This window comes from Nicotiana sylvestris, chromosome 8 (genome assembly GCF_000393655.2).
Source record: "Nicotiana sylvestris chromosome 8, ASM39365v2, whole genome shotgun sequence".
Classification (NCBI taxonomy): domain Eukaryota; kingdom Viridiplantae; phylum Streptophyta; class Magnoliopsida; order Solanales; family Solanaceae; genus Nicotiana; species Nicotiana sylvestris.
The window spans coordinates 97,906,240-97,929,504 of record NC_091064.1 but is presented as its reverse complement, the minus strand read 5'-3'; the positions used below and the strand labels follow the sequence as shown (position 1 = coordinate 97,929,504).

Sequence of the window (23,265 nt, the reverse complement as noted above, 5' to 3'; positions counted from 1 at the left end):
CTTTCCCACCACACTGGCCATTTTACTTAGAGCTTCAGTCAACCAATAACCTACTGGCAGCCCAGGAAATCTCACACAAAGTGGTACTGTGCTTAGAATGTCTCTATTGAATGAGAAATTAATTTCCCATAGCCTTAGCACCATTGGTTTGTTCCTGTATGTGTATGGTCCTGACTGGAGAACTTGACCTCTATCAGCTATGGTGTGAAATTTAAAAATACAATAGCCCTCAGAATGAATCAGAATATGAGGCTTAGTAACAAAATTCCACACAGTCATAACAAAATTATTCATAGGCTTCTCATAAGGGTTTTCCCCTAATAAGTATCAAATTAGAGAGGTTCTCCAATAATCCACCTTAGATTGTATCATCCTCACTCAATTTAACAATTTTCTTACCATCTCTATCAATTGGAGGAACAAATGATAGTGTTTTACCCATTTGTGAGCTGTGATTCCCTCGTACAATATCAACTATTGTAGGAGTTGGCTTCTCCGATCCACTTGCTTCAGAGTACTGTAGTCGTCGCACTGCCTGCGTCATTTTTCCTTCCGCTTTAATAGGTTGAAGTTGTACATATCCTTCAGAACTGCTTGTTTCATGAGCTTCCTCAGTCGACTGGTATTTCTGTGGAAGAAAACTTCCAAAAGTAAGTGGAGGTAATTACTTTTGAACATCGTTTGCTGGATTAATTAGTTTCCCCGGCTGCGTAGTAGTAGCATGCACAGTTTTTCGGCGACGAGCCATTGATTCCGGTCACAATTGTCATCCTTGCTATCATGCGCCGAGAGCAGCGGTTAACATGCGCCTCATAAACTCCTTTTATTAGCCGCCATAATAAATAAAATTTAATAAATCAATTATACTAGACCATAATCTTCGTTAAGGCTAACACGTCTTTGAAGTTTGAAGTTTGAATTTAGAATATGGTCCAAATAATTTAATGGACTTAAAATCAATAAAATTCAATCGTCTACAAATGCCCCCTACTTCAAGTTACGTCGGTTTATAGACTTGTTAAACTTTAACGACGAGACTTGAAGTACTAACATTGATAAACTTTTATTTGTCTTAAACTCAAACTTGACTCCTCATAAGCCCATTCCTATTTTGGAAATACCAGACCTATAAATAAATACAACCTTGTGAATTTACGATATATAGTATTTGGTTTGAATCGAGTAAAAATTGCACGGGACACCCTATTTGATCGCCCCATTTAACCTATACCCATTTTTTTAAAAGTTTTAACTTGTACCCACTTTTTAAATAACTTCAGCCCCCTTTCTCCTCCTTCGTTTCCTTCTTCTTCTTCTTTCTTCTGCTGCTGTGAATATACAGTAATATATATATTCATAGATACAGTTGCTTTTCTTGCTCTTCTCCTTTTGTCTGGTACAAGCAATCACTATTCAGTTTCGGAATACGGTTTATAATGCTCCATCTCTACCCATTTCTTTTAAATATAGAGAATCCAAGCTAGTGACTTAAGCCTACCACACATCCCGTGCTGTATTACCTTTGCAATTGAATGGAACCAGAGTCCAGGGAGCCTATGTAGGAATGCATAGACTTAATGCTTAGAAAGCTAAGAAAGGCAATTGGGAGGGAGTCGAAATTCTCAATATAAGATAAATAAAATGCATATGCACACAGATTGCCGAAATATGACCTCATGAACTAGCACAGCTGAAATGGGTAGAGATGGAGCATTATAAAGCTTATCCAGGACAAAAACTTCAGCTCTAGAGCTGAAGTTTGCCAGTTACAAAGCAAAACTTCAGCTCTAGAGCTGAAGTTCGCCAGTTACAAAACAAAAACTTCAGCTTTAGAGGTGAAGTTCGCCAGTTGGAAAACAAAAACTTCAAAACTTCAGCTCTAGAGCTGAACTTCAGGCCCGTCTACTAGAATGCTGAAGTTTTGCGTGATTGTCTTTGCTACTTCAGCCCCGTATGCTGAAGTTATGCGGAAAAGCGGGTACGCTTGCAATTTTTTTACAAAGCGGGCACAAGTTAAAACGTGACACAAAAAGCAAGTATATATACAAATGCCCCTTGAATCGACTTGGCATTTCGAATTTCACCTTGCGATGTTCCAGCCCAATAACTTTAAAATGGGCCAATTAGTTATATAATCCAATTGTTAGTTCACCTAAAAATGGAAAAAAGGGAAAATTACAAGTTATATTCGCTAATAAGTAAATTAATACAAAAATTGACCAATTCACGAAATATTACTAATATTAGCCAAATGCTACCGATTTAGCCAATTAGCTACTTGTAGAAAAAAAGAAGGTCAGATTTTTGTTTTCTTTTGAGTGAATGTTATTGGAATAGATTTGGTATATCTTAAAGAGTTTGAATCTTAGTTTTAGAATAATTTGGTGGAGTTTTGAGGTGGTTTGAATTGAAAATTCGAAGTAAAAGATGAACATGAAAAATGATGATGTGTGTATTACACTGTATATCATTTGTGTATCACAAATGTATCATATGTATATCCATGTATATCTGTGTGTGAAATACATGTGTGTTATACAAGTTTGATATATATATATATATATATATATATATATATATATATATATATATATCGTAGAAGAATTTTTTAAACTTGACTTTAACTACGAATTTTGATATCAAACCATTCCAAATCATCTCCAATCTTGCTCAAATTTTGTATATTGGATCATCTATATGTTTTCAATAAATTTCAACTATACCCATTGAAAATAATTCTTTTTTGCCTTTTTTTAATATTGTATATCATTGGTAATGAATTTTGACTCCAAACTAGTCTAACTCATCTTCAAACTTCGTCAAAATTTGTATATTGTCTCATCTATGTGTTGTCAATGAATCGCAATAACACCTATTGAAAAAAAATCTATTTTTGCCTATGTTTTTTTTAATGTTGTATTGATAATTATTTTAGTTATTTTTGGTAACATGACTAGAATGACTTGTTATTGGTAAATAGTGTCTTTTTTGGTACATTCCCGTAAGATTCCAAAAAAAAGCTGCGTTCTTTTTCTTCCAATTAGTCTACTTCTAGATTTTACTTCTCTTGCCCAGAAATTTTAGGATTAAAGCTTCTCAATCCCGAAATTTGAATCCTTCTAAAAGAGTGATAGCTAAAGTAAACCATGTCGAAAACGAACTTGTTGTTGATAACTTCAAACCTTCTTAGTCGTTAGTTCGGTTTTTTCACCCCTTTTTATTGAGGTGAAGTCTGTTGAAATTGGCAAAATGTTTGTCCCACATCGGTGGGAAAACAAAAGTTGGGGAGATTTTCCCCCTATAAAAGAAGGCTTAATGTTTAGGATTTAAACACACCTCTCATTTGCCTTCTCATCTGTTTAAGGCATTTGTATCTTCTCTCTTTAGTATTATTTCACTTGTATTTTTGGAGTGAAATAAAATATTGGTTGTGTCCGAGGAGTAGGCAAAATTAGCCGAACCTCGTAAATTCTGGTGTTCCCTTTATTGTTGTTTTATTGTCTTATTTATTATTTGGTGGCTGTCATAATTTTTGGTATAGTAGTTGTGACTTATTCACACTATATACATTTGGCTTCCGCAACAATTGGTATCAGAGCCAAGGTACTGTCTAAGTATGCTCTGTGGTTGCAGCATAGTCTGATCTTCCACATCAGAAAAGATTTATCTTGGTAACTGAGTCAAGGTTCTGTCTGAGTATGCTCTGTGGTTGCAGCTTAGTCTGATCTTCCACACCAGAAAGGAAATAATCTTGATTTGTGTCGTCAGCTATTAAATAATATTTGTGTCAAAGATGGGAGACAATAAACAAGAAGAATCTACATCAAGTGTCAACAATACGTCATCATTGGCATCTTCGCTTATGACAAGAATTGTGTCAAATGCGAAATTTGCGGTAGAAATATTTGACGGGTCCGGACATTTTGGGATGTGGCAAGGCGAGGTTCTAGATGTCCTTTTTCAACAAGGGCTAGATCTGGCCATTGAAGAAAAGAAACCAGATGTTATTGGAGAAGAAGATTGGAGAATTATCAACCGTGTTGCTTGCGGTACCATTCGATCCTACCTTGCTAGAGAGCAGAAATATCCATACACAAAGGAAACTTCTGCAAGTAAATTATGGAAAGCACTGGAGGATAAATTTTTGAAGAAAAACAGTCAAAATAAATTGTACATGAAGAAGAGACTGTTTCACTTCACCTATGTTCCTGGTACCACGATGAATGAACATATCACCAGTTTCAATAAGTTGGTCACAGATTTGCAAAATATGGATACAACTTATGATGATGGTGACTTGGCCTTAATGTTGTTGGCGTCACTTCCTGATGAGTACGAGCACCTTGAAACTACTCTACTCCATGGAAATGACGAAGTTTCTCTCAGAGAAGTTTGTTCGGCTTTGTACAGCTATGAATAAAGAAAGCGAGAAAAACAGAAGGGCGGAGAAGGAGAAGCACTATTTGTGAGGGGTCGTCCTCAAAATCAAATGAGGACAAAGAAGGGAAGATCCAAGTCAAGATCCAGACCCAGCAAAGATGAATGTGCTTTTTGTCGAGAAAAAGGGCACTGGAAGAAAGACTGTCCGAAGTTGAAGAATAAGGCCAAACATAACAATGGAAAGGCCATTATGGATTCAAATGTAGCTGATTGTGATGATTCAGACTTCTCATTAGTTACAACAGAGTCATCAACATCATCAGACATATGGTTGATGGACTCGGCTTGTAGCTATCATATGTGTCCCAACAGGGACTGGTTCGTGGAATTTCAAGAAGGAGAATATGGAGTCGTCCACACAGCGGATAACAGCCCTCTTACCTCATATGGCATTGGTTCAATACGATTAAGGAACCATGATGGAATGATCAGAACATTAACAGATGTTCGATATGTACCGGATTTGAAGAAGAATCTCATCTCTGTGGGAGCCCTAGAATCAAAAGGGTTCAAAATCATTGCAGAAAATGGAGTGATGAGAGTATGCTCTGGTGCACTAGTGGTAATGAAGGCTAATCGGAAGAATAATAATATGTACCGCTATCGTGGCAGTACAGTTATTGGGACAGTGACAGTGACATCCAGTGACGACAAAGAGGCAGAAGCAACCAAGCTATGGCACATGCGCTTGGGACATGCTGGAGGAAAATCCTTGAAAACTCTATCAGATCAAGGATTGTTAAAAGGAGTCAAGGCTTGCAACTTGGAGTTTTGTGAGCATTGTGTCAAAGGGAAACAGACAAGGGTTAAATTTGGTACAGCGATCCATAATACTAAAGGCATTTTGGAATTATGTACACTCTGATGTTTGGGGTCCTTCCAAAACACCTTCATTGGGTGGGAAGCACTATTTTGTAACCTTTGTTGATGATTTTTCTCGAAGAGTGTGGGTGTATACAATGAAAAACAAAGATGAAGTGCTAGGAATTTTTCTCAAATGGAAGACGATGGTGGAAAATCAAACAGGCAGGAGGATCAAGTGTATTCGCACAGACAATGGAGGTGAATACAAAAATGATCATTTCAATAAGGTCTGTGAAAATGATGGCATCGTCCGACACTTCACTGTTAGACATACACCACAACAGAATGGAGTGGCAGAACGTATGAACCGGACCTTGCTGGAGAAGGTACGGTGTATGTTGTCCAATGCTGGCTTGGGCAAAGAATTTTGGGCTGAGGCAATTACATATGCATGCCACCTCATTAATCGTCTACCATCTGCTGCTATTGATGGCAAGACACCATTTGAAAAATGGTATGGAAAACCTGCTGTAGATTATAACTCTTTGCACGTGTTTGGCTCAACTGCATATTATCATGTGACGGAGTCAAAATTGGATCCAAGGGCAAAGAAGGCTATTTTTATGGGAATTACTTCTGGAGTCAAAGGATATCGCTTATGGTGTCCTATGACAAAGAAAGTAATATTCAGCAGGGATGTTACCTTTGATGAATCTGCTATGGTAAATAAGGTAACAGAAAGATACCAAACAAAATAAAGGTGCTTCTAAGCAGGTGGAGTTTGAGGGAAAATTTATTTTTCCTACACAAGAAGCAGAGGAGGAAACAAATGAAGATTACCCTCTGGAAGGAGAGCCAGTAGAGGAGATTCCAACTCAGGAACCTCAACAACAACTTGAATCAATAGCAACCAGCAGGCCAAAAAGAACAATAACGAAACCTGTTCGTCTCATAGAGACAGTTGCTTGTGCAACCTCAATTGTAGCTGATGATGTTCCTACCACTTATAAAGACGCAGTCCAAAGTTCAGAAGAAGATAAGTGGAGGATTGCCATGAATGATGAAATACAGTCCCTTCATCAGAATCATACATGGAGATTGGCCAATCTCCCGAAGGGAAAGAAAGCAATTGGGTGCAAATGGGTATTTGCAAAGAAGGAAGGATTTCCTAACCAAGTAGATGTTCGCTACAAAGCAAGATTGGTGGCCAAAGGATATGCTCAAAAGGAGGGAATTGATTACAATGAAGTATTTTCTCCAGTTGTAAAACATTCCTCCATTAGAATTATGTTGGCTTTGGTAGCACAATTGGATTTGGAACTAGTTCAGATGGATGTAAAAACTGCGTTTTTACATGGAAACTTGGAGGAGGAAATCTACATGACTCAGCCAGAAGGATTCAAAGTTGCTGGAAAAGAAAATGTGGTGTGCAAACTTGAAAAATCGTTGTACGGATTGAAACAATCTTCTAGACAATGGTACAAGCGATTTGACGAGTTTATGTTGCGGCAAGGGTACAAGAGAAGCAAATACGATCATTGTGTGTATTTGCACAAGCTTAAAGATGGTTCCTTTGTATATCTTCTCCTATATGTTGATGATATGTTGATAGCTTCCAAGAATTCGGAAGAAATTGATAAGTTGAAAATTCAACTGAAGAAGGAGTTCGAGATGAAGGATTTGGGTGAGGCAAAGAAAATTCTTGGCATGGAGATAATAAGAGATAGACGTTCAAAGAAACTCTGTTTATCTCAGAAAGAATATTTGAAAAGAGTACTACAACGTTTTGGCATAGATGACAAGACTAAGCCAGTTAGTACTCCACTTGCTCCCCATTTTAAGCTAAGTACTAATATGTCGCCAATGGATGAAGCTGAACGAGAGTATATGTCAAAGGTACCATACGCAAATGTTGTTGGTAGCTTGATGTATGCAATGGTTTGCACAAGGCCTGACATTTCACAAGCTGTTGGAGTTATTAGCAGATATATGCACAATCCAGGGAAGGAGCATTGGCAAGCTGTGAAGTGGATTCTACGGTATATTCATAATACTGTAGATGTCGGGTTAGTTTTTGAGCAGGAAGACAATCAGTCTGTAGTTGGATATTGTGACTCAGATTTTGCGGGTGATCTGGACAAACGAAGATCAACTACTGGTTATGTGGTACGAAATGATACCGAACATCAATGTGCTTCGTCCTTGCATGATAAACTTGGTTCTTCGCTAATTGAATAGCACTTTGACTATCACAAAAAATTGTGATACCTTTTTGTTCAACACCAAGCTCCTTTAGCAATCCTTGAAGCCAAATTGCCTCTTTCACAGCCTCTGTAATAGCCATGTACTCTGCCTCTGTTGTAGACAAAGCAACTGTTGACTGCAAAGTAGACTTCCAACTAACTGGTGCCTTTGCAAAAGTAAACACATAACCAGTAGTTGATCGTCGTTTGTCCAGATCACCCGCAAAATCTGAGTCACATGCTGACAAAGGTGGTGACTGCGATCAAGTTTCAACATTGTTTGGATTTGATCAACATTGTTGAACACTGAAGATTGAAGATGAAGACACAACCAAAATTTGTTATTGAGAGAAAATTGAAGATGTGGAATTTTGCCAAGGTGGAGATTTGTTGAAATTGGCAAAATGTTTGTCCCACATCGGTGGGAAAACAAAAGTTGGGGGGATTTTCCCCCTATAAAAGAAGGCTTAATGTTTAGGATTTAAACACACCTCTCATTTGCCTTCTCATCTGTTTAAGGCATTTGTATCTTCTCTCTTTAGTATTATTTCACTTGTATTTTTGGAGTGAAATAAAATATTGGTTGTGTCCGAGGAGTAGGCAAAATTAGCCGAACCTCGTAAATTCTGGTGTTCCCTTTATTGTTGTTTTATTGTCTTATTTATTATTTGGTGGCTGTCATAATTTTTAGTATAGTAGTTGTGACTTATTCACACTATATACATTTGGCTTCCGCAACAAAGTCTTCTGTTTTTGTAATATTTGATCAGGTAATAATTTTTCCTTGCCAGTAGCTCTAACTTCACGGACTGATCGTTTCAGATTCTCGCCCCTTCACAAAAACTTTCATATTTTATTGTAGGAACATCGAAATCATGAACGATGTGACGCTAGAAAGTATGCTCCTATAACTACGGGGTACTTGAAATATAACCGGTAAAACTGTTCTTCTGAAATTTGCTTATGAATTTAAATTCGCTGGTTGTTTCAGATTCGCGCGTCATCACGAGAAACTTTATAACTCCTTGTAGGAATATCAAAATCATGAACGGTTTGCAGCGCTGGAAAATAGACTCGTGGAGCTTCAACATATCCGAAAATCACGACCAGATAATTCATCTATTCACTCAGGCAATTCTCTGAAATTCAGATTAGGAATCCTGATACTTTACAGCTTCAGCTTTGCGCGAGCTCACCAAATAGCTTATATCTTGATGTAGGTAGCTCGAAATCAAGCACTTCATGATCCTTTGCTGACTACACTTCAGAGGCTACTTTTACGCCAAAGTTTAGGACTTAAATCACGTTTTGCTGGTCTCTATGATTTTTTTATAAATTTAGCTGCAGGATCTGAATTTTCTGTTTTGGTTTTGGACATGCTTCACGAATTTTAATCTTCTTCTTTAATTCTGTTCGTGCAGCGTATACAACCTTAACTTCCCGCCAGCAAGAAGAAATTTCGTGACCATAAGATAAGCCGCACCCTCATCTCTAATTTACAAGCGACAAGCAAAATCCTCATGATAAAGTTCTCACCTTGGAGGTTCATTCTCCAGTGATCGGCGCCTTCCCTCTTGTTAGAAAATTGCCTGCCGCATCTCTTCATCTTACAGAATGGTGGACACGGGAGACCAAGCATTTTTATGGGCGACTTTCGGGAAAGGTCACTAACATGAAGGTCCCTATTTTGAAGTCCGCAACTCATTGGGAAGCCTCCATCCAATTTTTCTCATTGTGATGGATGCTTTAACAATTGGAATGTTCCCGCTTCCGGCTTTGGCAAGGTTCGCTACACACCCGACTACTAGGAGTGGATAGAAGATCTGCTCCCCCGCCACAAAGATGCTCTGGAACATGTGAAGGTCTATGATGCCATATACACTTTATTGTTTACGTACGACTATAATGACAACGTGCTTCAGGCCTTTTGCGAACTTTGGCGTCCTTCAACCAGCACACTTCTACCTTCTTCGGAGAATTATCGATATCGTTATGGGACCTGCGAACAATTGGAGGCCTTCTCGTGCATGGGTGCTTTTATGACGAAGTAGTTCCTTTGGCAAAGGAGTTGACAGAAATGGACCATCAAGCAAAATCATTCCTCCCAAAAAGTTGCTTATACTTGTTTTCGGCATTCCACAACCTTGCGGAAGGAGAATTTCATGAAGTCTCTGTCCATGATTGGGTGGGGTTCTAGTTTAGAGGGCCGAGCAGGTATGTTGAGCTCCGCAAAAGTCGTCGAAGGGGCGGACCACCAAGCCAAGGCAGAATCATAATCCTTCCACACATATAGACATAACCTTCCTACCACAAACAGACAGGGGGGATGCCCCCTTCATTGAGCTAGGTGTGGAGTAGTCTCTTAGAAACGAGATTAACTTGGCGGCTTTCCTTGCATGCTGGCTTTGCAAGTTTGTGCTTTCAAATAAAAAGGTTGACCACGTTCGTGCTAGTGTTTTCAAAGTCTCAAGCTTAATGGCTCATGGAGCAAAATTCTCTTTGGCAGTCCTGGTCCTCACGAGCATATATCGTGGCTTGAGGGAGGTATCCAATTCCACAGACCTGGTTGTAAGCAACGTGATACCCGTGAACTCCACCATATGGCATTGCTGTGAGGCAAAGAGTTACACTTTATGGACAATGGTGAACTTTCAGACTTGTTCAGTGAATTTTTTTATATCTATTCGCTCTAGCTATCTCACTCTTAGGCGTGATGCTACTTTTATCGGGGTCTCAAAATACTCTGCCATCAAGTCATACACATAGTGTATGGGGAAAATTATGTTGCTTGCAACCAGGTCTGTGGAAGTGGAGACCTCCCTCAAGCCACGATATATGCTTGTGAGGACGGGGATTGCCAAATAAAATTTTAATCCATAAGTCATTAAGCTTGCGACGTTGAAAACACTAGAAAACATGGTCAACCTTCTTATTTGGAAGCACAAACTTGTAGATCCAGCATGCAAGGAAAGCCGCCAAGTTAATCTCATTTCTACGAGACTCCTCCACACCTAGCTCGATGAAGGGGGCATTCTCTCCGTCTGTTCGTGGTAGGAAGGTTATGTCTATACATTCGGAAGGATTATGATTCTGCCTTGGCTTGGTGGTCCTCTCCTTTGATGCCTTTTGCGGAGGCTCAGCATACCTGCTCGGCCCTCTAAACAAGAACTCCACCTAATCATGGACGGAGAACTCATGAAATTCTCCTTTCGCAAGTCTGTGGAATGCCGAAAACAAGTATAAGCAACTTTTTGGGAGGAATCACTTTGTTCCAACGTGATGATGCCTGTCAACTCCACCATTTGGCGTTGCTGCGAGGCAAAGAGTTACACTTTATAGACAATGGTGAACTTTGAAACTCATTTAACGAATTTTCTATAACTCTTCGCTCTAGCTATCTCACTCTTAGGCATGATGCTACTTTTATCCTGGAAGCCCTTACATGTTTAGTAGGCAGTTTGGTTTTTGCCAAAACATCCGTGGAGATCTTATGGAGCAACCATATGATGGTACATTGCAAGCACTAGTGCAACTTTGGGATTCATCCACACGCCTTGGCACCTCCTCAAAATTCATTGTACCACTACGTCCAGTAGACGATGTGATTCTAATGACTCGTGAGTATGCAGACACGTGGCCAATCCATCGACTAGATCCTTCAAAAAGGAGCCTCATATCATTTTGAAAAGTCCAAGGCAAGATCAGGTGCATGTGTGATCCAAGGGATCCCGAGTCGACTGACGCTAAAGCTATCTTCATCTTCCAAGTCCGAGACAAAGTCAAATGATCTTCTGCAAGCAGCCCAGACCTTTTTCCAAGTCCAAAGCCGTGAAGGATGTGGATGCAACCGTGGAAAAGAAAGTTAGGCGTTTCTCATTGGCCTCTAAGACAACTACTACTTCCCCCAAGGTAACTAGTGACGCTTGCAAAAAAAAGGAGCATCGAGTTTCGTCGAACAAGGGCAGTGATAGAGAGCCCAGCCTTGTGCCACTTTATGATGAGAAGAATCATCTTCCCATTTTGCCGAATAGTATTGAGGATACTATAACTTCCAGTCCAGTAGAGAGTAAATCTAGCGAAGACCACCATTGGAACCGTCCGAACAAGAAGGTGAAGGAGTTGGGTGATGACTATTGCGGTAGTGCTGCCTTAGATACCATCATTATTGAGGATGATTCCTTTGTGGATGAGGATACCGGCTTAATAATGCCATTTTCTTGAATTACCAGAACTACAAGTAGAATTTATCTTGTTTGTATTCCTCTTACCTGAATTTATCTTGTTTGTATTTTTGTTACCTTCTCTTTTTCTTAACCTTTTTGAATACTAACAGCTTCTTGCTCTTTTGTTTTCTAGTTGGATATTCAGGAATTATGCGGCGATGAGCTTGGAGATGAAATTATTGAGGGTTGCTTTGCAGGCATAGATGATCTAGTATGCAGATGGCTATGGTATTCAATGTTTCTGTAATATCTTAACTATGCCTTTGAAAATAATATCCTTTGAAATTCAGTTTTCATTGATTTGAAAAGATGATTTTCTTTTTTTTTTTTTCTGTTGCAGCCATCAGCCCATGGATCTTTTGATTGAATGGCTATTAGCAAATGCGAGCCATGCGGTTTGTCCCATGACAACACATCTCTAACTGAATTACTATGCTTGATGAGCAGAGGTTGGAATATATTACGTACGAGCTTCTGTCATGTTCGAAAGACTCTAAGCAGCAAAGAATTCCCCATGTGGTGCAGGAGAGGTAGTGAAGTTGCCTTGATCGTGTGCGGGAAAGTCGCTTTTTACTGCAACATTAACCTGCCCTCTCTGCACGTTAAAAATTTGTATGTCCAAATTATTTGCTATCTGAACCAGCAGAAACCAGATCTCCAAGGCAACAACAAATAGAAATTTCCTACTTCTAAGTCCGACTTGAGTTGTGTGCACTTCTGCTGAATAAGCCATATCTTGGTGTGGGCGAGCACCAGAAAGTATATTCAGAAGGCATCGACATATTAAGTTTTTAGATCGAAATACCTTAATTCCGAATTGGCTTGAATGAATTTCTGAAGTTGATTTCTCATACAGATACGTCAGTAGAAAAATGCATATCTTGAGTTTACAAGGTTCAAATTATAGGCCGTTTAATCTCCCAGTAACCAGACATCAAATTCTTCCACATATCAGAAAATTAGAGCAGGATGTCTTTTGTGCTGGCCCGAATTAAATTTCGAACCCGAGGTGCCAATTTTACGTGTTGACTTTACAGATTCGTACGTTCTCGCTCAAAATTCCATATCTCGAGCTAGGAATGTCGGAATTGCAAACCGTCTACACAGTTAGAAAGCAAACTCAAAGACCTGCAGCACGTATGAATTTCATATCAGAACTCCTTTTGGAGCTGTCAACAGAAAATTCTCAAAGTCGACTTTACTGCAGTAAACTTTTCAGATTCGTACTTTCAGCGGAAAAAGTTATATCTTGAGTGTCAGAATTGCCATCCGCTTGCGTTGTTGGAGAGTAAACTAAGAGACTAACAGTGCATATGAATTTCATAGTAAAACTCATTTCGGGCTGTCAACAGAAAATTCCCTAAGTCGGCCTAACTACAGTAAATTTTCAGATTGGCGTACTTTCCACGAAAGAAATCATATCTTGTGTTTGGGGAATCCGAATTGTGATATGTCTGGTTCTATAAGGTATCTTACCTTCAAAATCTAGGGTCATGCCCAAGAATCTGATCCATGTGACATGTACAGTAAACTATAGAATTGTACATATCAGGAAGAGACCTTCAAGACCACTTGACGACGACCTTCACCTTTAATTGCTTTCATGACTTAGGCTCTTTGTAAACGATGATGTATTTTCATCCCTTTTTAAATTAAAAAAACTTCGATGTATCAATGTCTCATAATATTGAAGCAATGAAAAGTTCCCTTTTTTGTTTTAATTGTCTTCTTTCTTTCTGCACTGCAAGCCTTTGTATTTAAGGTAATCAAAGTGGTTCTCTTGACTTTAATTTCGATAATTGTGTCACACCATGCTCATTTATTTTAAACTCATGCGACTGAGCTTAGAATAAGCTTCGAATAAGACTTTAAGCTGTCTACATACCTCGGTGAAAAGCCTTTGAAAGGTTGGAATCCAGGAATCGTGGACTAGAGCCCGTATTCTAGGTCCCGCTTATTCCGACTAAGTGATCCATAAGCGAAAAGAGGGCCTTCCTCCTTCTTGTTTGAAGCTCCTATTGACTAATCCGAGTCCTTGAGAGCTTAGATGTCAGCGGGGAATCATAACGTAGTTCAAAGCTAATATTTTTTGGCTCATGAGACTGAACTTAGAATAAGACTCTAAGTACCTACATACCTTAGTGAAGAGGATCAAATCATCATGTAGTTCAAAAAGATGAGTTTTTTTCTATGTCCTAATATTTTTTTCGCCTAGGCCGCCTCTCACAAGGTTTACAACCTAGCAGATTTTTTTTTTGGTCCTAACTTTTGCCTAGGCCGCATCTTTTGAGGTTTTCAACCTAGTAGATTTTTTTGAGATATACACAGTTCATGCAGGCCAGGAGTGTAGCAACATGCAGCTTAGGCTCGTGCATTGAGGGACATTGTAATTTGCAGTTTAGGCTCATGCGTCAAGCAGCGTCATAACTTGCAGTTTAGGTTCATGCTTTAAGGAGCATAGTGACATGCATAGACGCTTTAATTTTATTTTCCGACGAAAACTTGCCCCCGCCATCGCCTTGTTGTTCTTCATTTTCGTTGTAAGGCTCAAAAGACAAGTAGCCCTTGTTCTCCACTTGTGGACATACTTAGTTCCATGTTATGACCACAAATTGCTAGTTCTTCAAATTTTTTAGTCTTTATGTCTTGTAAGATATATCAAAGACCCTAATGCATACCTTGAATGTATATTTAGATGCCAAAAGTTTCGCTAAGGTGATCCTTGCAGTGGAGGCTTAATCTCCTGTAATGGTTGATGAAGTCAATAATTGATTCATCCTTTCTTTAACAAGCGTTTGTAAGTTCGGTCATGCTTATGATGCGCCTTGTACTGTAGAAACAATTGAGAAACTCTTGCTCCAACTGCTCCCAACTATCAATGGACCAGATTGAGATCCGTGTACCAATCAAATGCATTACTTTTGAGATACCGAACAAACTGTTTGACAAGATAATTGTTGTATGTTCCAGCATTGTTCCAAGTTTCAACAAAGTGCGCTACATGTTATTTCGAATTTCCTTTGTCGTCGAATTGTTGCAACTTAGGAGGTTGATAACCGACATGCATCTTCAAGCTATCAATTCTTTGCATATATGGCTTTGCATATGTGGGATATAATTTAGACGACGAATCAGATTTATCTTTGATAGCCTCCATGATGAAGTCCTTCAATTTCTCAACGGGAATCAGACCCTCAGCGGAGACTTTGATCTCCTTGGTTGTCGTTTCATGATATATGGGGGAGCCTCTTTTCTCTTGTCACCTTTGAAGATTATAAAGCATTTGTGTGGATTCTCTTTCTATTATGCTATCAAATTTATTTGCCAACTTAGAAAGTTTAGCATCTTGATCCTGCATGCACTTTGATAATCCTTCGACTGCTTTCATCAAATTTACAATTTGTTTTTCTATGGTAGAAGCTTCAATAATCATCACTTGCATGATCACCGTAGAGGAAGAAGAATGATATGGATCTGGAATAGAGCTGGAATAGAGCTTTGACTTGGAGGTCACATTAATGGAGAATAGAATGGATCGAATGCTCAAGCCATCATCATCAACTTCAATGAAGGATTTCTTAGAATTAGATAAACTAAGTTGGGCAATAATCTTCTCGATCCTTTCGGCGACATTGCTCCCTTTATGGTTCATGCTTGCATATGATCTCACACCTTTTGAAAATGATGAACCTACTTTAATATTAGATTCAAATTGTATTTGAGATGTTCGTCGTCCCAACATTTTAGTTTGGTTCCTTTTGATTTGGGCAACAATCTCCAAGGCAACTTTCAATCAACTTTGGAACTGAGCCTCCTCAGTAGTATCGGATCTGGAGTAGATCTTATTGTGGTCATCTTAGTGTTCTTAAACTTTATAGAGAAGATATGAGAGGTAAAGATTGTCCCACTAGGCGTGCCAAAATTTATATCAACTAAAATTTTGTTCCTGAAAATAATAATCAAAATAAGAAATATAGCGAGAAATAAATGTATTTTTATTTCAATAATTTATACGGGTTACAATATTTGAAAAATCTTAAGTTAAAGATATAATCTTCTGATTCTTCTCCTCACGACCATCAATTAGAGAGCTTCGCTTGTTCTTGAATTGATGGATCTAAAAGAACAAGAAGAGGGGGGGGGGGGATTTTTTATTTTTAAACTTAATTGCTTATCAGTTGACTAGTTTTCCAATTAGTCGACTAGATGTAATAACTTGATAAAAGTAAATACAGAATTTAAGATGCAGAAATTAAATGTAGGAATTAAAGACACCAGAATTTTTATACTGGTTTGGATTCAATGTGAATCCTAGTCCAGTCCCCTTGGGTTGCAAGGGAGTTCTCTTTCAGTGAATGAGTTTCTTCGAGTACATAGAGAATGGTGTGATCCACACCGATAGCTCAGCTCCTATATCACTAGTTTCTTTTGATACAATGCCTCACCAGTGTTGTTCTCTCTTTCTTCTCTAACTTGTTACACAACAGGTCTAGTAGAGCTACAATGTTTGTTTGCAGTAGAACAAAGATATGGTATTTGGTTCGATCAAAGTATATGTGCTAAGGTATGGATACAAGTTTAAATACTTTGAGAGAGGCTTGAATTCTAGAGAGATTTACCAACCCAAGAGATTTGATCCTTGGAAAGAGATTGATTCTTTCCAAGAATAAGGTTATTCCGCAACGGCTCTAACTGACGACAGGCTTTAAAGATTTTCCTTGTGCAAGATCCTGTAATATTGATCCTTCCATATTTAGATGTTTGATTGATTATTTTGCAAGATCTTCGATATACTTGATTGATTTCATTCTTTCAGTTTAGCCTTAATTGATTCCGTCAGTATCAACGATTACTTTAATCACGTCTCCTTTCCTTGATTGCCTCTAATTGATTCCTTCAATCTTAATCCATGCATTCCTTGATCTTTGCTGATTGATTTCTTCAATCTTGAATGCTATCCACGAGTTCCTATATAAAGAGAAAATATATTATTTTCATTATTAAAAACAGATCTAACAATCTCCCCCTTTTCGATGATGACAAAATAATATATATGTTTAAACAACAGTTGACTTCCCTGTATTTTACTCCCCCTCAATAAGAGCAGTTGACTTTGTCTGGTGCTGGTTGTTTGAGGTGCATGTAGTCGACTACTTCAGGTTTTATGACTCCTCCTCAAAGAGTGCCAAAGCTGACTTACCCCTAGTCGACTTATTATGTACATGTACAATACATATATCCTTTCTCTCCCTTTTTGACATCATCAAAATGAAAAAAAAACACAGCATGCGAAAACAGGATTCATAGCAGGATGTACTGCAGAGTTATAACATAACAAAAGAAAGAGAAAAAAAATTGTCCACTGACTGATATTTCAGTCCAAAAGCAGCACAACAAAAAAATTATCTTAAGAGTATTGCAGATCGCCTCCTTCAGTCGATCAAAGCTAGCATTGGCTGAAACACTCATTCCATCAAGCCTGTCATGAACCTCCTTGAATGCCTTGACAGCGTTTTCCCTCACTCTGAGAACCGCAACTCTTATCTTGGAGACATCAGACCATGTTTCTTTAGAGATAGCATGAATGGTACCAACAATGAACTGAGTGGCAATGAGAAGATCTTTGATTGTAGAGAGCTGATTATCAATAGCACTAAGTTTCTCAGCAAGGTCAGGATCACTATGGCTAGTAGGGGAAGCAGAAGGTTTGGGTTTGGAGTCTTGAGCAGTCTTGGCATCTTCTTCTTGTTTCATGACCCATGAGCCCTTCACACACACATACCCCATACTTGCAAAAGCTCCGGAGTTGTAGGATTTTGAAATAGAGGCAAAAGGATATGCAGATATGGAAATATTGTGAGCTTCCAGAATGTGAGTGATAGCCATACCATAGGGTAGACTAGTGGGATCTTCTGCACTCTCAATCATAAAATTGATGACCCGGGAGGACAACTTGATTTTGAGTTTGGTCACAAGGCAATAGACCATAAAAGTGGCTCTTGGAGAGAAGGTGGAGAAAGAGCCAGTACGGGGAAGCAGAGTGGTTGCAACAATGTGGGCCAGAACACGAGTTTCGAAACTAACATCACTAGAGCCTAACTGGTTTGGAAGAGATTAAGATAAACACTCAGCAATACATCTCTTAGCTTGATCAAAGGAAATTTCAAAATCATCGGGCCATGAATTTTTAAAAAGCATGGGGAAACCAAAACACTTACACTAAAAAATTGAATCAAACATGGAACAATCAAGTACAATACGCTTTCCTAATACTAAGGACTCCAACTTATCAGACTTACTAGAGCGAAGATTTGCATAGAACATTCTTACTAGGGGTTCATAGAATTTAGGCGGAGGAACAGAAAATAATTTTTACCATCCTTGATAAACGAATAGATCCTTTACCTTGCAATTTAGGGCTTCCATGTCATCAAGGTCGACTACCCTCCCATGAGCAATAGGCTTGTCTTTTAGGGCGATAAAGAAGTCCCTATTTAGAGAATCCCAAAAATTGAGTTCTGACTCTAGAGAACCGGAAAAATTGATTTTTGATTTCTTTGCAGTGAAAGAAACAGGGGGTTCTTCCATGGGTCTTTTCCCAAGGCTTTTTCTCCTAAAGGTTGAGAATGATCAGAGATGTCCGCCTGATAAGAGGCAAGCACCTCAGAATGATCGGACCCTGGGTCTACCTGTTCAGGGGGCTGAGAAGGGGGGTTTGCTCTAGAGCGAGTGCTCTTCCTAGTTGAGGCAGAGGGATTTTTGGGTTGTTTGGACATGGAAGAAAATTTTGGTTGTGCATGTTTTCAGAGAAGGGTTTTTAGGAGATAAAGACGATGGAGTTTGACAAGAAATTTTAGTATTAAAAAAGGAGGGTTTCTGACGGTTGAGTACAAAAAAGAAAAAGGCATTAGTTGATCAGACGCGATGATTGGCTTTCCTTCTTTGAACTCTGCGACTGATGTGAAAAGAGAGGAAAAGGGAGGGAAATCGGAGGCATAATTAATGAGTAAGAAAAGATATAGAACATTTGACATACAAAATAAATTAATCGCACATAGGTCCTAATATTAACTATTAATGCAAATAATGCCAAGTAATTCTCTTAGTGAACAAAATTTCTCTTATAATAAAGGCTTGATAAAAATATCCGCTAGTTGATCAGTGTTCCACCAAAAGATATTTCTATATTTTCTTTAAGGACATGATATCTAATAAAGTGATGTTTGATGTCTATATGCTTTGCCCTAGAATGATGTACATGATTTTTAGAGAGACATATAGCACTAGAATTATCACAGAAAATTGGTATAGGTTTAAAGAAAGTTCATAATCACCAAGTTGATAAGACATCCACAATAATTGTGCACAATATTGTCCAATAGCGATGTATTCAACTTCAGTAGTAGATAGTGCAACTGATGCTTGTTTTTTAATGTTCTAGGAAATCAATGCTTTACCAAGTAATTGACACGTTTTACTTGTGCTTTTTCTGTCTTCTTTATCACCTGCAAGATCAACGTCTGAAAAACCTTCTAATTTAAACGTGTTAGAACGAGGATACCATAGTCCATGAGAGACAGTTCCAATAAGATATCGAATAATTCTTTACTGCACTAAGGTGTGATTCCTTAGGAGCTGTCTGAAACCTAGCACATTTACAGACAGTAAACATAATATCCGGTCGACTGGCAGTTAGATAAAGAAGTGAGCCAATCATTCCATGATACTTAGTTTCATCAATAGGGATTCTCTGTTCGTCTTTATCGAGGCTCGTTGAAGGACTCATTGGTGTGCCAATGACTTTAGCATTACTCATGCCGAATTTTTGAATCAATTTCTTTGTGTATTTGGTCTGACATATAAACGTTCCTTCTTCAGATTGTTGGATTTGAAATCCAAGGAAGAACATTAGCTCTCCCATCATGCTCATTTCGAACTCACTTTGCATAAGATTTGAAAATTTCTTGCACATAAGAGGATTAGCACTTCCAAATATAATATCATCAATATAAATTTGAATAATGAGATTACTTTCTGATGATCTTTTAATAAATAGAGTAGTGTCTACTTTACCTCTTGTAAAACCATGATCAATAAGAAATGAACTGAGTCTTTCATACCATGCTCATGGAGCTTGCTTCAGTCCATACAGTGCTTTGGTTAGCTTATATATATGATAGGAAAACTTTTACAAACCCATGAGGTTGTTTCACATTTGACGTCTCTTTGAAATAGCCTGAATCCCTTAAAATATGCATATGCCAGAAGGATTCGTATAGACTCCAGTCGAGCTACTGGAGCAAATGTTTCATCATAGGTGACTCCTTCCTATTGTGAATATCCGTGAGCAACTAATCTGGCTTTTTTCTTACAACTTTTCCATCCTCATTCAATTTATTTCTGAAAACCCACTTTGTTCCAATTACAGGAACGTTTTAAGGTTTGGATATTAGTTTCCATACTTGATTTTTGTCAAATTGATCTAACTCTTCCGGCATCTCTTGCATACAACTTGAGCCTTTTAGAGCTTCCTCTATCTTCTTTGGCTCAATCTGAGAGATTAGTGCTATGTTTGCTTTCTTTTTTAAGGCTCCCCTGGTTTTCATTCCTTTGTTTGGATCCCATATGATGAATTTTTTAGGATATTCAGGTTCATTTTTCCATTCATTTGGATGAACTGTATGTGTAGTTGACTCCTTCGGATGTTCTGCCAGATTGTTACTGATTTCATTAGTTAACTCTATCATAGCATCAGATCCATCAGTCGACTTTTGAGATTTACTTGTCTCCTGAATTTCTTGAGATTGATCTTCATCACCTACAGTAGTTCCTTTTTCGGTCGAGGAGTTATTTTCATCAAATATAACATGTACAGATTCTTCTACACATAATGTGCATTTATTATAGACTCTAAAGGATCTACTATTTAATTAATAGCCCAGAAAAATACCTTCATCGCTCCTTGTATCGAATTTTCCAAGATTGTCCTTACTGATATTTTGAGTGAAACACTTGCTTCCAACTGGATGAAAATAACTGATATTAGGACGTTTACCTTTCTATAGTTCATAAGGAGTTTTCTTCAGAATGGGCCTTATAAGACATCGGTTGAGAATGTTACATTCTGTACTTACTCCTTCTGTCCAGAAATAATTTGGCAGTGAATGATCTAATAACATAGTTCTTGCCATATCTTGTAGGGTTCTGTTTTTCCTTTCAACGACTCCATTCTGTTGGGGTGATCGTGGTGTAGAAAGTTATGAGTATATTATAGAAGTCTTCAAATGCTCTGCTTTCAAATTCTCCTCCATGATCACTCGGGATTGTTGTAATCAAATACCCCTTTTCTCTTTCAACCTTCTTACAGAAGATCTCAAATTTTTTTAATGCTTCATCTTTATGAGATAAGAAAATCACCCAAATGAAATGAAAGTAATCATCAACAATAGCAAAAGCATATCGTTTTCCTCCTATACAAGCAGTTCTAGTGGGCCCAAATAAATCCATGTGAAGCAGTTGCAAAGGTTTAGAAGTAGATACAATATCCTTGTTTTTGAAAGAGTTTCTAGTTTGTTTTCCAATTTGACAAGCGTCACATATATGATTTCTAGAGAAATTCAGTTTGGGTAAACCAATAATTAACTCATGCTTAGACAAGTTTTCTATCAAGTGCATGTTTGCGTGGCCAAGTTTCTTATGTCATAACCAATGATCATCAAATATGGATGTTAAACAGATATGGCCATCTATATTTTCAAAACTATCAAGAATATAAACATTTCCATACCTTTTACCTGGGAGGATTATTTTACATGTCTTATCCTCAATAGCACAGCCTATTTTCTTAAAATTTACCTCATACCCTGAGTCACATAACTGACTTATACTCAGAAGATTGTAGTTAAGTCCATCAACGAGATAAACCTCAGTAATATCGCAGTTATTATTTAAAGGAATTGTTCTGGTACCGATTATTTTCCTTTTGAGTCATCGCCAAACTTAACGCTTCCTCCATCTATTTTTGTAACTTCTTTGAACAGGTTTTTATCACCTGTCATGTGACTGAAACACGCACTATCTAAGTACCATTTTCCTTTGTGGCTTCTCCTATGGTGTTCCTACAAAACATAGTGATTACTTTTTTAGGTACCCAAGCTTGTTTGGGTCCTGGTTGGTTAGTACTACTAGATTCAGAATTGTTTTTGGATTTCCAAATCCATCCTGAGATATTTGACTTATGAAAACGATAAAAAGAATATTTATATCTATTTTTATTGCAGTAGTGTCACGTAACTCCTAATACATTTTTGGGTCTTTCATTAATGTTAGTACTAGTGGACCTTGTTCTGGCTAGTCCTTCTCCATTTGACTTGTAAGTTGCCTGGTTTGACCTGATAGAACTATGACTGGTGGGTTTGTGCATGCCATTGAGTTGCATTTGCAACTCCTCAAACTCTTCTTGAAGTACTTCTTTTTCGATTTCACATATTTCATGTTTGAGTTTCTAGTCTTAAACTTCTTTGTTGAGTCTCATTAGTTCATTCATCATTTTTGGAGACTCTTTCAAAGTGAGATCAAGAATATCCTGCAATTCATTACATCTTTCACAGTTATAATACCTTACCTCACTTGTTTCACCTCGTGCCATGAAACAATTTTCATTGTTATCTTTGCATTCGTAGTCTGAAGTGTCCTCATCTGTCCAAAATCCTGAAAGTTTGTTCATATCGTTTTCCAGAATTGTCATGAAGCAAAGATTAGCTATTTCTTCGTGTTCTGAACTGTCTTAATCACTCCAGCTTCCAAATGATTTATTATTGTTGAAACCTCTAGAGATTTTTCTTATTAGATCTGGACACTCGGCTTGAATATGTCCAAATCTTTCACACTCAGAGCATTTTTCATCAATCTTATCTTGTTCGTTATATTGCCTGGATCGCCTAGGTTGAATCCTTCCTCTTCTCATATTTCTGAATCTTCTCATTAAACCATCCATGTTCCTTGACAACATAGTAATTTCTTCTTGAAGTGCTTCAGGGTCATCATCGATATCATTCTCAGCTATCTTAGTTGTGGCCTTGAATGCAATTGTTTTCTTATTTTCTTCTTGGTTTGTTTTCTTAAGATATGTCTTTTCGAAAGCTATGAGTTCTCCTCGAAGTTCATTATAAGACAATTTATTCAGATCCTGTTATTCAAGTGTAACTACTTTAGTTTGCCAAGTAGTTGGTAGGCTTCTAAGAATCTTTCTAACTTGATCACCACTTGAATATGGTTTGCCGAAAGCTTTTAGATCGCTAATGATTTTACTGAATCTGGCAAACATCTCTTCAATAGATTATCCTTCTTTCATCTGAAAGAGTTCATAATCATGGACCAATATGTTGATATGTGTTTCCTTTACTTTGCTGGTTCCTTCGTATGTGACTTCAAGCTTATCCCACATATCTTTGGTTGTATCACAATTGGAGATTTTCTCATACTCTTCACCACTTATAGCATTTTAGAGAAAATTTATTGCCTTGTTGCTGACTTGCACAACTGCCATTTGCTCA

The 23,265-nt window shown here is 38.0% G+C and overlaps 1 protein-coding gene across 1 annotated transcript; it reads right to left on the bottom strand.

Annotated features, from left to right (window-relative positions):
• Positions 1-19,155: 19,155 nt before the first annotated feature.
• LOC104228532 (uncharacterized) lies at positions 19,156-23,036 on the bottom strand. Its single transcript, XM_009781011.2, has 6 exons — positions 22,965-23,036; positions 22,538-22,898; positions 22,335-22,420; positions 20,661-20,769; positions 20,173-20,591; positions 19,156-19,215 (listed from the first exon to the last, which is right to left on the bottom strand). The coding sequence occupies exons 1-6, from the start codon at positions 23,034-23,036 to the stop codon at positions 19,156-19,158; spliced, it is 1,107 nt and encodes a 368-aa protein (XP_009779313.2).
• Between the last annotated feature and the right edge of the window lie 229 nt (positions 23,037-23,265).

Coding starts and splice junctions, on each gene's coding strand:
- LOC104228532 (XM_009781011.2), bottom strand. CDS start 23,036: ATGTTTGCCAGATTCAGTAAAATCATTAGCGATCTAAAAGCTTTCGGC. Junction 22,421..22,537: donor AATAAGAAAAATCTCTAGAG/GTTTCAACAATA, acceptor ACAAACTTTCAG/GATTTTGGACAGATGAGGAC. Junction 20,592..20,660: donor CGATACAAGGAGCGATGAAG/GTATTTTTCTGG, acceptor CATTATGTGTAG/AAGAATCTGTACATGTTATA.